Genomic DNA, 15,363 nt, shown 5'->3' with positions numbered 1-15,363 from the left:
GTTCTGATTGTGCAGCTCAGCGGATTGTCGTGTGTGCTTGTCTGCATGATGGAATATGAAAAGTTAGTTGAAAAGTGAGACTGCAAGGATGCATATAGACCCTTGTCTATGCACGCAGATTCATTCCAATTTCATGCTGTCGTGGCTGGTGTCTTGGCTGCAGTTGTTATAAGCTTATATCATGTAAGCTTATAATACGTGAACTGTCATAGGCGATGACTGACTGTGTGTGAGTGTGATACACGGATGCAGTTTGCTGTTTATGTAATGCTTTCTCTGTGCAGAAACACACTTATGTCCTGGTGGGACCAGCATGACCATAGGCCTACTAAAAAATCCAAACAACCCCTAAATGTGGTTATTGAGTAACCCTATAAAACAACCCTTTCAAATGGGTCATTTCATTTGACCCCGAAATGAGGTCATTAAGTAACCCAATAAGGCAACCCTTTTGAAGGGGTCATTTCATTTGACCCCGAAATGTGGTAATATTTTGACCCCAATGGGGTTACTCTTTGACCCAAATACGTAGTCATTGCAATGACCCCGACCAATGGGGTCAAAATGACCCCGTTAGTGGTATGGTGTTTAGTTGATAACTATGCTGGGGTCAAAAATGACCCCGTTTGGGTCATTTTTTGACCCCGTAGTTTTAAGTGTGTAGCTCGTGCCCGGTGCTCGGATGCCGGGGGGGGGGCCACAAGCCGTTTTCGGCAATTTTCACAAGGATTTTATAAATTTTAAAATTGATTGGGGGCACTTCGTCAAGCTACGCCCTGGAAAATGTGTTGATTTTGAATTTATAGCCTTGATATCTTTGATGAAATCAATGCTGCTATTCCCCTGATTACAATGTAAGGGTAGGCAACAACAACAATATCAAAAAGCAATTATTTGTAAATCGAATTTGGGATGAAAATCAACAAGACAGACTTAGCAGGCCTACAAATTTCTGAATTATATAAAGTGAAAAACAATCAATCACGATTCACTGCACTCAGCGAATCAATCAAATAAAACTAAAATTGAAGAAAGGAGCAAGAAAGAATAAAGAAATAGTGAAAAAGAAAGAAAGAGAGAGAGAAAGAAAATGAACGAAAAGAAAGAAAGAAAGAAAGAAATGAAAAAAAGAAATGAAAAAGAAAGGGAGAAAGAAAAGAGGAAAGAAAGGAAGTAAAAATGAGAAAAGAGAAAAAAGAAAAGAAAATTCAGCCACACGGAGACTCGAACCCACAAAAATAGTTCCTACTAGATTCCCAGTCCAACGCTCTATCCACTCGGCCAAAGCCAAAAAAGGGGCATAAAGGACTACCTCTTGGGGGAAAGAAAGAAAAGGAAAAGAGGGAAGGGGAAGGGGGGAGAGAGAGAGAGAGAGAGAAGAGAAAAGAGAAAAAAGAAGGAAAATCAAATTTTGCCCTCTTTTCATGTTTTTCGTACAAAAATCACAATGCACATGATTTTCAAGCAATTTGTGTCTTTTTTACTATTATATATATTAAGTTTCATTAAGCCAAAAAAAGTGATAAATTGGGCAAATTTTCTCAAAGGGCGCACGTGATATTATACCGTAATACAATGGGTTCAGGGTTAGCGGTGACCTGCCGAGGCCAGGGGTCCAAATTGGCAAATAAAGGGGTCCAGGCATCTAATTCTACACAGACGCACAAAATTAACGGGTCCAAATCACGGGGACCTGCCAAATCAAGGAGTCCTGGACCCCAAGACCCCTTAAAACGCTACCCCTGAATGGGTTACGTAGGTTTTTTCAAAGATTGAATTATAGGTGAGTGAAAACCAAAATAATCCTCCATGCAAACCCCTCTTTTTATGAGACACTGAAACTGAAAAAGACAGCTCCACTTAAGCATGCTCTGTATTCAGTCCATATTCGAGAAATCGAAAATAGACCTCTCCCTTTGATAGGGATTTTATTCATTATTCATAAGGCTGGATTTAAGGTGTGAAAATACCACAATCAACCTGTCTACCTCTCCTCTCTCTTGGGAGTTGTAACTACCTTTGCCAAGTTCTTGCCCTGCGAGGCTCCAACTCACTTGGAGTGTTTAGTCCACGTATGGGAGTCTCCGGCATCGGGCCTGCCGGCACTGCGGCCTTGCTGGACATCAAGACTTTGTTAACGTTTTTATTTTAAGAAATTGGAGGGAACCGTTTTTACATATCCTATATCTTGTCCAAATTTGAGATTTCCCTTTTATAGGAATTTCTTATTTTCCAAAAGGTTTATTTTTATTTTTTACCTCTCAAAAGGTAGACATAAAGGTATTCATATACCACAATTAACCTCTACGCCTATCCCCCTCTTTTTCTGAGAAATTGAAAAAGACAATTTGATAGGCCTACCCATACCGGTACTTTCAAATTCGAGAAATCGAAAAGGGACCTTCCCTTTCACAGGGATCTTTTCATTTATTCAAAAGGTTAATTGTATCTTTTAACCTTTCCAAAAGGTGAATACAAAGATATATATATACCATAATTAACCTCCACGCCTACCCCCCTACCATCTTTTTCTGAGAAATTGAAAAAGAAATCTCAATAGGCCTACCCTTCATATTGTCTAAATTCGAATTTTTCTATTTTTCCAAAGGGTTAATTTTATTTGTATCTTTCCAAAAGATGGATATACATGTATGTAAATACCAAAATAAACCTGACTTCCTGCCCCCCCTTTTTCTGTGAAATTGAAAAGATGGACTTTTCAAAAATTTATTTAAATTTTTCCAAAAGGTTTCTTCTTTTTTACATCTATCGAAGAGATCGATATAAAGGTGTGTTAATACCACAGTAAACCTGACTACCTGTCCCCCCTCTTTTTCTGAGAAATTGAAAAAGACATCTCTATTGGCATATATAAATTGAAAATGGACCTTTCCTTTTTATAGGGATTTTTTTTTTTTTTTTTTTTGATCCGATCGGCCCGGTCGATCGGCCCGGCTAATCGGGATATGCTCCAGTGACACGGGCTCCACCTTCACCGAATCCTACACAGTGATGCAAGATCGTACAATCTTCAAAAACTTCCACGTTGAAAGCACCTTGGAACACTGTAAAAGGTGATTTTGACCCAAATTATCTCGCTAACCGCATGCGATCTCCGGCCATTTTGTTTATCACGAGCAGCTTACCATCCGCCTCTACCGCAAACCGTCAATGTTTGTCGGCGTAACTCAAACTGCGGTATTAGACCGTATGTGTGCTGTGTATGCCTGTGGAAGAGGTTGATATTGCGCATGCGTAGTTTTTGCCCCTTCGGAAACGTTCGGATTTGGTTGGAAATTCTGAACAATTCCGAACCAATTCCGAACAAATCCTAACCAATTCCGAACAAATCCTAACCAATTCCGAACAAATCCTAACCAATTCCGAACAAATCCTAGCCAATTCCGAACAAATGTTCGGAATTGGTTAGGAATTGTTCGGATGGGTTAAGTAGTCGGCGGCCATCGATCAGCTTACACAATTGACTGTTCTCAAAGCGGATGATAACTATAATTGGATGCAATAATTTACATGATTACAATCGCGTCCGCATTATGGCTCTTAGAATAAACACGCATGTCGGCGCTGAAATTTTGAACGAACTGATGGAGGAAAACCTCGTTTTTGGCAAAACTAGCTTCAATTTGGAGTGAAAATCAAATGGAATAGCAATTGGCAGAATGTTGAGAAATAATGTAGGTATTCAGATGTCTAAATTAACGTCTCGTAATCAAGATATCGATAATTTCACAAACCAGCTTTTTCTCAAGCAAATTCTCCAAAATTTTCCCCCAAAACGGGCTTTTAAAATTTAATCGGTACTGTATTTGGTTCTTCCCCATGGCAACATTATTTCTTTGATCGATTTGTAATACAATACGAAAAAGAAGAAAACAATCGCTCGGTGTGGATTTATACGGAGCGCACATTTAAAAAAAACCTCATGGAACGTGTTTTTGATCTTGTGAACATGGTGGGTAAAAATGCTTTAAACGAAGGATTTTCAAATTTATTCTAATAATTTGTATATAACACACACAAAAATGTTAAGATACATCCAATGCACCAACATTTCACTCGCTGCGATATTTGATTACTGAGAAAACTCTGTTTTAGAGAACAACTTTATACGTCTTTTATACGTTTTTTATACGTCTCTTTGTGTAACCTTAATGCCCTAAGATACTTAATGTGACCAGATGTAAACGTCTGATACAATGATTGATCGATAGTACTTCAATTAAAGCCATATTATAACATTTGCTGAGGAAGACGCCCTCACTGAATTTTTAAAATTCCTTTTTTACACGATTAAATTGTACTTTATTAAACCAGTTTTGTCAAAATCCGAGATTTTGAATAAAACGCCGGATTCGGCGCTTTATTATTACGATGGAATTATTAGTCGAACGCATACACGATGTTCATAACACACAGTACGTACCGGGGTACGTACACGGCGTGCGGGACGGTGATATACACAACAAAGGGTCGTACCACAACATGACCGAAGGAGTGGTACGTATTGGCGACATGTGCGCTGGTAGTAAATTCCAATTTTCTTTGCTTTGCCATAGTTGTTCGGCTCAAAAATAAAAGGGGATATATCTGACAGTAAAAGCTAACATTTTATGGCAAATAAATGCTGATCTATTTTGTTTGAAAATGTTATAATATGGCTTTAACTCAGTTCAATCAAACATAGCACAGTGCCATTGCCCCCCCCCCTCCGCCCCCCCAAAAAAGAACAACAAACTGGGATGTTTGATGATTATTTTGTTGGGGGATGGGGGGAGAGAGACCGCCTCTGTTTTAATGACATGATATTGCGTTTGTGTGACTCAATGAAAAGGACGTTGGTGATGTGTTAGATTTTAATTCAGTCTTATATTTATAAATTTACAATATGCATGGCTGTAATGAAATCCAAGTTTAATAGGTTAAGTTTGTCTTTCTGAGATTCTCTATTAATAATATCATATTAATAATGCTCGATTATGAAAATAAATACAGCATTGATACATCACAACTAAATATATCTAGGCTATACCATCTCCAGCTGTAAACATTACGATCCGAATAAAAAAAATTAATGATCATTGGTAGGCCGGCCCTGTATCGATAGTGAAGTGCCGCCTTTAATCCCGCACTTAATATATATTTTTCATTTTATTTCGTATTTACTATAGGCCTATTGCTATTATACTGACATTTTCCGTAGTTCTCTATATACGACATAGGCTTAGGAAGATTTTCCACATGGGGGGGGGCTGAAACTTGAAAAAAATTGTGGGGCCAGACTGGGGGGTGCGCGAGGGGTCAGAAAATTGTGCAAAATTATAGGTCACAAAGACCCCTTTTCCTATATTTTATAACAATTTTTTAAGTTCACCTAGGATTATTGGGGGGGCTGAAAGGTATTCAAGCCCCCCCGGTTCTAACCCTATGTACGAATTTATTTCATTTTCATATATAAAAGTAAATGCATGATTTTCGCTAGCATGGGCTGAACTCTTTAGCAAGATGTTTTAAAAATTGGCAAAAACGCGCCTTACGCATTTATCATTTATATGAAATTGCCCCCTACAAGTGGTCGCGGAGCAATGACCAAAACGTAACTTCAAAATGAAAACAATACTTTATAGTTGACCATTGTATTGTTGGCAGCGCAGTTTCTTACGTAACTTATGAATGAAACAAATTATTCTATGGCCTGTAATAACTTAAATTTCAAGTTTTCTTTATTGATACTAAACTCTTCGGTTGTTTTTAATTTGATCGCGAAGATCACGACTAAAATTAAAAGAGTAACTTACAGTAACTTACACTTGCAACAGATGCACACATTATAAATAAGTACCATTCTCAAAAGTGTCCTCATCCAACGAGAACCCTCAAACACTTGAGACCTACTGATAGCGCAATTAGATCATTGTGCTTTACATAACATCGCTGTCGGACAATTTTGGTCCGACGCCGGTTATGATACCGCCACTCAGGGATTAAGCCACATAACCCTATATTCAGTTTACACTTTTAAGTTTAAGGATTTAAATTAAATCCTAATGGATTGCGATCAAGTATTAGTACATCTTACATGTGAATCAAATCTTTACGATTTAAAATTCAAATCTATAAGTTTCATTTCAAATCTGAAGTTGATTGGTCCCTAATTACAATCCTTGTAATTTAGAGTGTATATTTTGTTGATCCCACAGTCGTGTGTTCAATCAACTGAGATTGAAAACATGATCATTATTTAAGATATATCACGAAATAAAGGTCTTTCCGATGATATAAAACCTGTTTTCAAGCCAAGAATTTCCTATTAAGCTTAATTAAATTAAAACCAGATCTCTTAACCCCAAGTTAAAATATCGAATAAAAATTGAATATAAATGACATTTATAATATAATGTTGCTGTGGGAAGAACATTTTAATGAACAATATCGTTTAATTAAAAATAATTCAACGTGTAAATGTTGTTAATCAGAGGCACTAGAATGTTGGGGAGGGGGAGGAGCGCAAAGTGTATTTCGATTTTTAGGGGGGGGGGCAGGATCACTGATGGCCAATTTTATCTTCGGTCCGACCCGTTTTATTTTGCCTTGTTGTATTTTCACTATTCATTGTTTTTAATGTTAGCGAATATGCATATAATATGTACCTGATCACCTAAATCAATAAAATCATCACAAAAACAAAAAACAAGCAAACTTTATATGCAGTATAATTATGTTCCGAGTTCAAATACTAGGGACAATTTTACCTATTTGCGCAAAACATTCACTTGCTGGCTTTCATCATACTTCGTATAAATTATTGATGATTGAACTACCGGGAATACTGACCAATGCTTGACCAATGAAGCAGAGCGGATCACATCACATGGTACACCCGCAGAGAATGATCACGTGACAGGTAAATGAATGCTTCGCCGCCTTGTACAGCACGCCGTGTTATTGACTGTACAGCATAAACATGATAAACAGTGCTACATGTAGGGGAAGAATGTGTGAGCGTACGTAAAACGCCGTGTTTTCGGTTGTGTTATACACCGTGGCAGAAATGCCTGGTGAAGCTCACATTTCTTGTTTGTTCCCTGAAATTTTGGCGATAATATTCGGCTATTTGGACGTACGAGAGAAAGGTAGAGCTGCTAGAGTATGTCGGGCGTGGAGAGAAGCTTCATACCATCGTTCAGTATGGCGAGGAGTGGAAGCAAAATTACACCTCCGCAAAGCCAATTCGTCTTTGTTCCCGAGTCTAGTGACCCGAGGTATCCGGCGTGTACAGATACTCAGTTTACGCCGCAGTCTCAGCCATGTTTTACAAGGTATGCCCAATATACAGAGCCTCAATTTGAGTGGCTGTTTCAATCTCACAGACATTGGACTAGCAAACGCATTTCAACATGAAATTCCAACATTGATAGTACTGAACTTAAGCCTATGCAAACAAGTGACTGACAACAGTTTATGGAAGATAGCACAGTATTTGAAAAACTTAGAATCACTGGACTTAGGAGGGTGTAGCAACATCACCAATACAGGATTATTGGTTATCGCAAGGGGCCTTCATGGGTTGAAGAGTTTGAATCTTAGAAGTTGCAGACATATATCTGACCATGGAATTGGTTACCTGGCTGGTCTGAGTGGAGAGACGGCCAAGGGGACTAAACAATTGGAGGATTTAGTATTGCAGGATTGCCAAAAACTCAGCGATAATGCGCTGATGAGCGTCGCCAAAGGTTTACTCAAACTTAACAATCTCAACTTGAGTTTCTGTTGTGGGATTACAGACACGGGTATGATTAATCTCTCGCGAATGCCTAGTCTACGGGAGTTGAACTTACGGAGTTGTGATAACATCACCGATATCGGTATCGCCCATTTAGCAGAATGTGGCGGACATTTCACGACTTTGGATGTGAGTTTCTGCGACAAAGTGGGCGACGCGTCGCTGGGTCATTTAGCTCAGGGAATGTACAATTTGACCAACATGAGTCTTAGCTCTTGCCAGATTACAGATGACGGACTTGGGAAATTAGTGAGAAACCTACGTAGTCTGACTACTCTGAACATTGGACAGTGTGTTAAGGTGACAGACACGGGCTTGGCGTTAATTGCTGACAATTTACCAAGACTCCGGTGCATTGATTTGTACGGATGTACCAAGATCACAACCGTGGGACTGGAGAAGATTATGCAGTTACCATGTTTGTCGGTTCTCAATTTGGGCTTGTGGCATAAAAGGTAGCCACAAATTTCAGACGGTCCCTAAAACTTAACCCACCACCGAACTACACGCCTTCTGGTAGCAATTGTTTGCATTGGGGCAAAAGGTTGGGGCCAGCTCTATACTGCCATTGTACCATGTGTACATGTTAGCCTGTGCCATAAATGTTGGTTCTAAATTACCTATTTCATACGAATCATGTGTGTGATATGTGAGGAGATGGAAAATTGTTTTTCAAGAGTGGCTGAATTACTGAAAAGAGTCTTATTTTAAAAACCACACACAACAGACCCACTGCTGCACTACCAAAGCTATGTGTCAACCGATCCATGTGGTGTATGGTGGCATTCACGCCTTGACCTCGCGTCACGTCCGCTGGGAGCTAAATAAACTTGGCCGGGTCAGTCGACCGTTTCTGCTGTTTACCGCCATGACACCTATTATTATTGCCATGCCAGCTACCAATATCAGCTCATGGTTGTTGGATACACCATGCCTAACTATACTTTATTACATGTATCTGCCATATATGCCAAGTCAAGCAAATATATGCGAGTAGAACTCTTGTTATAGGGCCTATGCATAATTATGTACCTTTTTATCGCTTGCTTCATATTTGCTATACCATTTATACATGCAAGAATCTTGCCACAATACAGTTCGTTGCATTGAAGTGCAAAGTTCAAGTTTAGCAGACTCACTTGTTCATGTAGTTTAGCATGCAGTACCACATGCCATGCACAGCCATTTTTGTTCGATCGTGATAATAACCTACGAAGTTCCTAAATGTTTGATCATTATGCTAAAGTGTAGAGCAAATATGAAGTGCATTAATATTGATGTACTACTGTTTGAATGTAAACATAAGATGTTTTGTCCAGAGCTATTATGTTTAACTTAAAAAGTATTGATAATAACTTGAGGCTCTGAGCTTGACCATTAAGCAAAAGTAGAATACATATTTGCACCACAAAACAAAATCGACATTATTGTTCATTTCATATTATACTTCGGTACAGTAGCACATTGAATTCCGATGTAGTGAATCATTGGATTTCCACATGCATGTATTATAGTCATACACGTGTATTGAACATTTGCATGATTGATACAGTGTGGTTTTAAAATTATTTGCTTTCATTATCGAATATAGTCGAAAATGCTACGTGACCGTGTGTTACAACATTAATATCCATGTTAACCATTGTCATGATTGTGGGGTCACCTCTAGCGGATAATGCAATATAAATTATGTAGGCCAATGTTTATAGTTATAGTTTGCATATTAGAGCTGAATGTTTGCCCACCGATCGGTTTGACCAACCAAACTTTCGGTTACAATGTACATGACAGTGGGCAATACCTTAAAGGCCCATTCAGTGATTTGCTCATCCGGACGATCGTAAAAATCATCAAAATTCAGATTTTGGTACCTTTGTAATTGGCATAGATGTGCTAACATAGCCTGCTAGTGGTTCGGTCGAAAGCCGTGTATTTTAGACAAAATAAAGCATTTGCATGATTCTGGACTTTTGATACTGACAGTACAAAAAGTCCGACTCGAGATCGACTCCACCGTACCAACACGCGTTGCGTATTGTTTCTACTACTTATTACATCAGTAGCTACTATTTTAAACAAAATACACAATTTTAACTGTTTTTCATATTTGAATTGACCGTTAGTTTGCTTCGGTGACCTTTAATTGCTTATTTTGTTTTCTACTACAAAAATTAAGCGTCTGTTTTAAATCAATTTAGACTCTACTTCCCCGTGTTAGAAACACTGGAATAGGAAGTTTTTCCAGTCGATTGGTGGCGCACTGTACGAAAATCTCGATTTTCTCGAGTCGATCTGAGTTGAAGTAGAAAACCTTTCTAAAACTTCTGTTTTTTGACTAATTTGTCGATGTATTCAGGGGAAAAGTGGTTTAATGAAATTCTTTAGACTTATTCTTTATTTCTAAGCAACTCTGACAAATTTCCATTTTTTTAGATGTTCCTGTGAAATCACTGAAAGGGCCTTTAATAGAAATCATGGTGAAGGCTTCAATATTCCCTGCTTGTGGACGGTAAAGATGGTGGAATTCATTGCTACAACCTAACAAAAATCGTGGTACATTTAATCCGAAATAGATTTTTAAGGTCAAATTACTTTGCAGACCTCCATAGCTCCACAAACGATACATGCTTCCTATTTTTACATTTTGTGTTAAACGCAGTATTCTTTATTGGGACGATTACAAAACTGTTCCTTCCATTTTTATAAATAATTGATCTCATTCCTAAGTTAAAGATTCACTAACCAAAAAGTAATTGTGACACGTGTAAGAGACGGTGAAATATGAATGAGCTGGTGTGAAGATTGTATGATTATGATATTGATATTAATATTGTAAATGTTGTAAAATGTGATTTTGGCAAACTTACAAAATAAATTTATATTCTTATATAAAGACATTAAAAGCATAATGTGTTTAGTGTTTATCATTGTGTACTGACACTTATTTTATTCGCAATATGCAAGACCTACCGGTAACATTTACATTTTACACTGTTACAGTAGGCCTACATGAATTGTCTGAAGGGAACCCCCTTTGGCAACACAAGTCGCAGGCATGGTGAGAAAAAGGAACTCACAAACTCGCGGGAAAATATTCACATTTTGTCCCCGGATTTGGAGAATTTTTCCTAACCTTACACAAACTCAACCCATTCCCAAAATCTTACTACATGTATATAACTACCCAACAAATACAAAAAATATGTTCTTAAAACGTTTATTCAAAATCTTTTAATAACATTTTAATACGTGTCGGGTATGTGCGCGTGTCGGGTTATATAACGACACGTTTTTAAAACGTTATTGTAATAAATTTTGAGGAAACATAAATTTTGAGGTAATATTTAAATATTACAAAATATTTTGTCAACAGTTAAGTAAAATTCTGTTAAAATGTTTTGTATCACGTTTTCAAAAATGTTTTATGAATGTTATTACATGTAAAATGATACCCTTTGGCCTTTAATATAACCCAACATTTAAAACCTTTTATGTAAAACCATAGATTTTAAATATTAAAAATGTTAAAATCTATGGTAAAACGTTTGTTTGCTGGGTATAATGTACAAACACGCCCAAGACCAACTGACCTTTAACTTAATCTCAAAACCCTTGCCTTAACCCTCGAAAGGGAATTGGGGGAGAAATTGATTTCATCTGAAAATCGGACATACATTGTACAATGTATATTAAATGTATTAGATATGCATGAATTTGTTCAGGATGAGTGGGCACTTATATGTGTTTGGGTTTTAAGACCAGTCACTCATACTGAATTACTTGCTTAAATTGTAGAAGTGCAATCATTTGTTCTGTTAATTGTTATTTTTTGTATTTTGCAAGTAATTCGAATAATATTTTTATTATCATTGTTACCAATATTTTAATTACTTTACTTAGCCTCATTTTCATCTTAAGTGCTGTTTATTGCTAATAGAATAAAGGAGAAACTTTTCACAGAATTTTGGAAATTTCAAAAATCAATATACTATTCTGAAAATGACAAAACAATGAATTTGAGTGCACAATTTATTTCGTTCTGGGTAAGAATTATTTTCATGCGTGTTGTAGCTTTTTTCTCGTGGATTAGAAATTTGATAAATAGGTCGTCATATACAAAATTCATGTATGGACCTATTTATCAAATCAAGATAAAAGCTGTTGCACTTAAGAAAAAATTCCAACCCAGCAGAAAAAGCTTGCGCACTCCCAAGATTTTTTCCATTTTAATAGAATTTTAGATTTTTTATTTAAATTTCCAAAATTCTGTGAAAGGTTTCCTCCTTTATTTAGCAATAAAAATAGATACAATGTATAATGAAATGAGCCAGAATTGAGTAATTCACCATAAGTAACACGTTCATGGGTGATAACACTAAAATGGGTCAGAGTTTCAGGTGAAAGCAAAACCCTGTAAGGGTCTGGGTTAGGGTAAAGGTCGACCTTGCTCTATATTAATCTATTAATTTTATTTGTCAATAATAATTGACTATAATGTCCATGTAAATCAGTTCATGTATATACCATAAATAGAACCAGACCCGAAATAATCAATTGTAAAACGTTGGAGAAAGCTATTAAAAATCGTGACAAGGCAAGTTATATAAGATACTTATGATGACGTTACAATAATAAATTAATAATTTTATTTATAATCAAACTGTTTTCCAATAGGTCACAGTTAAACTATCAAAACTGTCCCACAATGTATTGCAAATTGTAATACGTAGTACATGCACACTTCATTCGCTTATAATAAACTTTCACCAACTTACTAAAAGTAAAAAAAGCATGATCAAATTGAAAATTTTGATGAGAAGTTACACATTTATCACGATTTTATTTTATTTTTACAATACCGTTCAAGTTTTAGTTAATAACCCAGTTTATTAGTTGTTTTAAAACGCAAGTTTTAGTCAACAACCCAGTTAATAACCTAGTTAATTAGTTGTTAAATTTAGTCTATAATCCGATACAAACTTGAGGTTTTCTCAAATAAAAGCAAGTGTTCAGTGATTAGATAGTAAACTTTTTTCCATTTAAAACTTCTCATTTCCCCCTCATGGTTCAAGTAAGAATTCAAATGCCCCCTCAAGACCCCAACAAATTCGCATTCCTCCTCAAGACCCCCAACAAATTCCCGGTGTAAATATTGAACGGTCCCTATCTGGAGAAAAGTTTATCAAATTACTGAACACTGGGCTTGCCATACGCGTTTTTTGCGATAGTATTTAAAAAACATTGACTATTGATCACGACTAATGATACATGTATAAAAACGTCGACTACATAGAATATTTGCTGTATAACTAGTTCATGAAATTTGGTAATTTGGTGGGAACGACACCGATTCAAGACGAATGTCATTTTGGGGTCATCCGAGCTCAAACCGTCATAGATCGTCGCATGCTCATGAAATTTGGTGGGTACGATCACCGAAGGGAGAGAAAATTTCAAGGTCATTTGGGGTCATTCGGGATCATATCGCTATATAGATGATTGGTGTAGGTTCATGAAATTTGGTGGGAAGGACCACTTGAGTGAGATTCTATAACTTGGGGGTTTTAAAACTGACTGAAATCTTCCGACTACCATGGTCGCCTGGTCCATTAACACCAAATTAAACACCCATTAGATAAATTTATTGTACGTATTATCACATTATCGTCATGAAGTTTTTTGAACTGTGAGTAAAACCTAATGTGACATTTTTACGCCTGTAAAACACAAGAATCTAAAATATTTTGAACTTGACATTATTTTAGGCCTACAAGTACAGTATGCTCGGTGAGTAGGCCTACATCAGTACATGTATCAGATCCTGATATGATGGGTTTTATCAGAGAAGATCCAGGGCATTTCAAGAGGGTCCAGTGTTGCATATTGAAGATGCAATAAACATCAAAAACTGATGGGTACCAACTATTTTGATATCATGCAGCCCTCAAATGTCGGGTTCAAATGATTAAGTAAAAAACAAGTTCAAACTTCGAATTTTTAGTTTAAAATTTTAAAATAAAATCCTGAGCCGAAGGCTATTTATTTATTTTTCAAATAGGCCTATCCCATCAATATAAGAGTCGGGTACACAATGAATATTATTATGATTTATAGTTTCAATCTCGGAGGGGTTTCATTACTATCATGCAGTGTATGTCTCAGACTGTCTATGATTTCCAACTTTCAATCTGAGAATCATTGCCCAATATTCTCAGCTATGGCGCAGACGTGGTCATTGCCATTGCCAATGGGCGATAGCGAGCGTGAAGCGATGGCAACGGGCGATTCTAAGGCCATCCCTGATTATGCTCAAGTTCAAATCAGTTGTGTTACGGTGTTTCGCCTGTAGGGAACATTCTTCGATCAAGACATAGGTCATGATTGAAAAAGCAGGCTTGGTATTAATACTTTCATTATACCAGGCCCCTGTTGGAATACAAAAAGAACTTTGGGGAAAATTCAAAACGTCTATAAACATGATAAAAGTTGCCCCGCCAGTTGCATTCCGACCGTTAAGAATGATAGCTTTTGGTTACGTGCGCGATAAAAACCGTGTCTGGAACATGGATATGGTCTATGTCATAACCGTTTTAACTATTTCGAATTAAATTTCCTCCAAGATGATATTACTTGATAAAATTTGATGAATAAATTCCGATATTAATTTCTGCTTTGTAAAGTCACGTTTAGCATAACACGTACCTTTAGCATTTTCTTTTCTTGACACAAATAGGCCTACACATATGTTTTAGATTATTGTCGCGTTCTAGTTTTGAACATTTTATTCTGAAACATTCCCGGGAAACATTACGCATGAGACGTGGGAATTGCCATTCTGTTTCGCAAAATCAAAATTCCTTGTACATGCTCAAAACACAACCAGAACGTGTAAAATGCCAAAATGGTTCTCCGACCAAACCGTGCCGACGAAAAGGTGTTTTTTTCATGGACTCTTTTTCTTTTTACAGTCTATGGTATTTTGGACCACATGGTTTATGGGTTACTCTCCGGAAAGACTGTTTTGGATAGTTAGCAGCTCCAAAAGACCCCATTTTACCGATTTGCCGCCATTTCCAGTCCCACCAAAAATTACTACGACCAAGCCTCGAAATAAGCAGGCACCCAGGAGCCATTTACCCAATGGTCATAACATTTTGGCTCCTGGTCCACACCAAATTCATATGAACCAGGCGCTACATTATTTCCCCAATAGAGCCTGGTCAGAATCAGTTTTTGTATCTAATATGTACAATTAAAATTTAAATGACTCCTAGTTCTTTAAAAATGGCTCCTGGTTCATTAGATAATCACAGGACTAGGAGCTGCTTTTCCCAAATGTGTGGCTCCTGGTCCAGATCTGCTTTAAATTTCGAGGCTTGATTACGACGTGCAAGTATTACGTTATTTTTCTTTCACAGAAGTTGTGATTAGATATGCCGATGCATGGGTTATTTTTAGTTGGATATTAACCATTTGGCATGTTTGGTGTCACTATCATCTCGGACAAGGAAATCCCGGCCTCACAATCTAGATCCCGTAACCTGGTTAGACTCGAGAAACTG

The 15,363-nt window shown here is 37.1% G+C and overlaps 2 protein-coding genes across 2 annotated transcripts in view; one reads left to right on the top strand and one right to left on the bottom strand.

Annotated features, from left to right (window-relative positions):
- LOC140149187 (protein Wnt-5b-like) overlaps window positions 1-15,363 on the bottom strand; it is a 177,568-nt gene that overhangs the window by 78,044 nt on the left and 84,161 nt on the right. The gene's annotated exons all lie outside the window — the stretch shown is intronic.
- Window positions 6,939-10,704, top strand: LOC140149183 (F-box/LRR-repeat protein 14-like). Its single transcript, XM_072171389.1, has one exon. The coding sequence runs from the start codon at window positions 7,070-7,072 to the stop codon at window positions 8,258-8,260; it is 1,191 nt and encodes a 396-aa protein (XP_072027490.1). The 5' UTR covers window positions 6,939-7,069; the 3' UTR covers window positions 8,261-10,704.

This window comes from Amphiura filiformis, chromosome 3 (assembly GCF_039555335.1).
Source record: "Amphiura filiformis chromosome 3, Afil_fr2py, whole genome shotgun sequence".
NCBI classification, from domain to species: domain Eukaryota; kingdom Metazoa; phylum Echinodermata; class Ophiuroidea; order Amphilepidida; family Amphiuridae; genus Amphiura; species Amphiura filiformis.
Note: the sequence above shows the minus strand (reverse complement) of the source record. Positions and strands in the feature narration are given on the sequence as shown.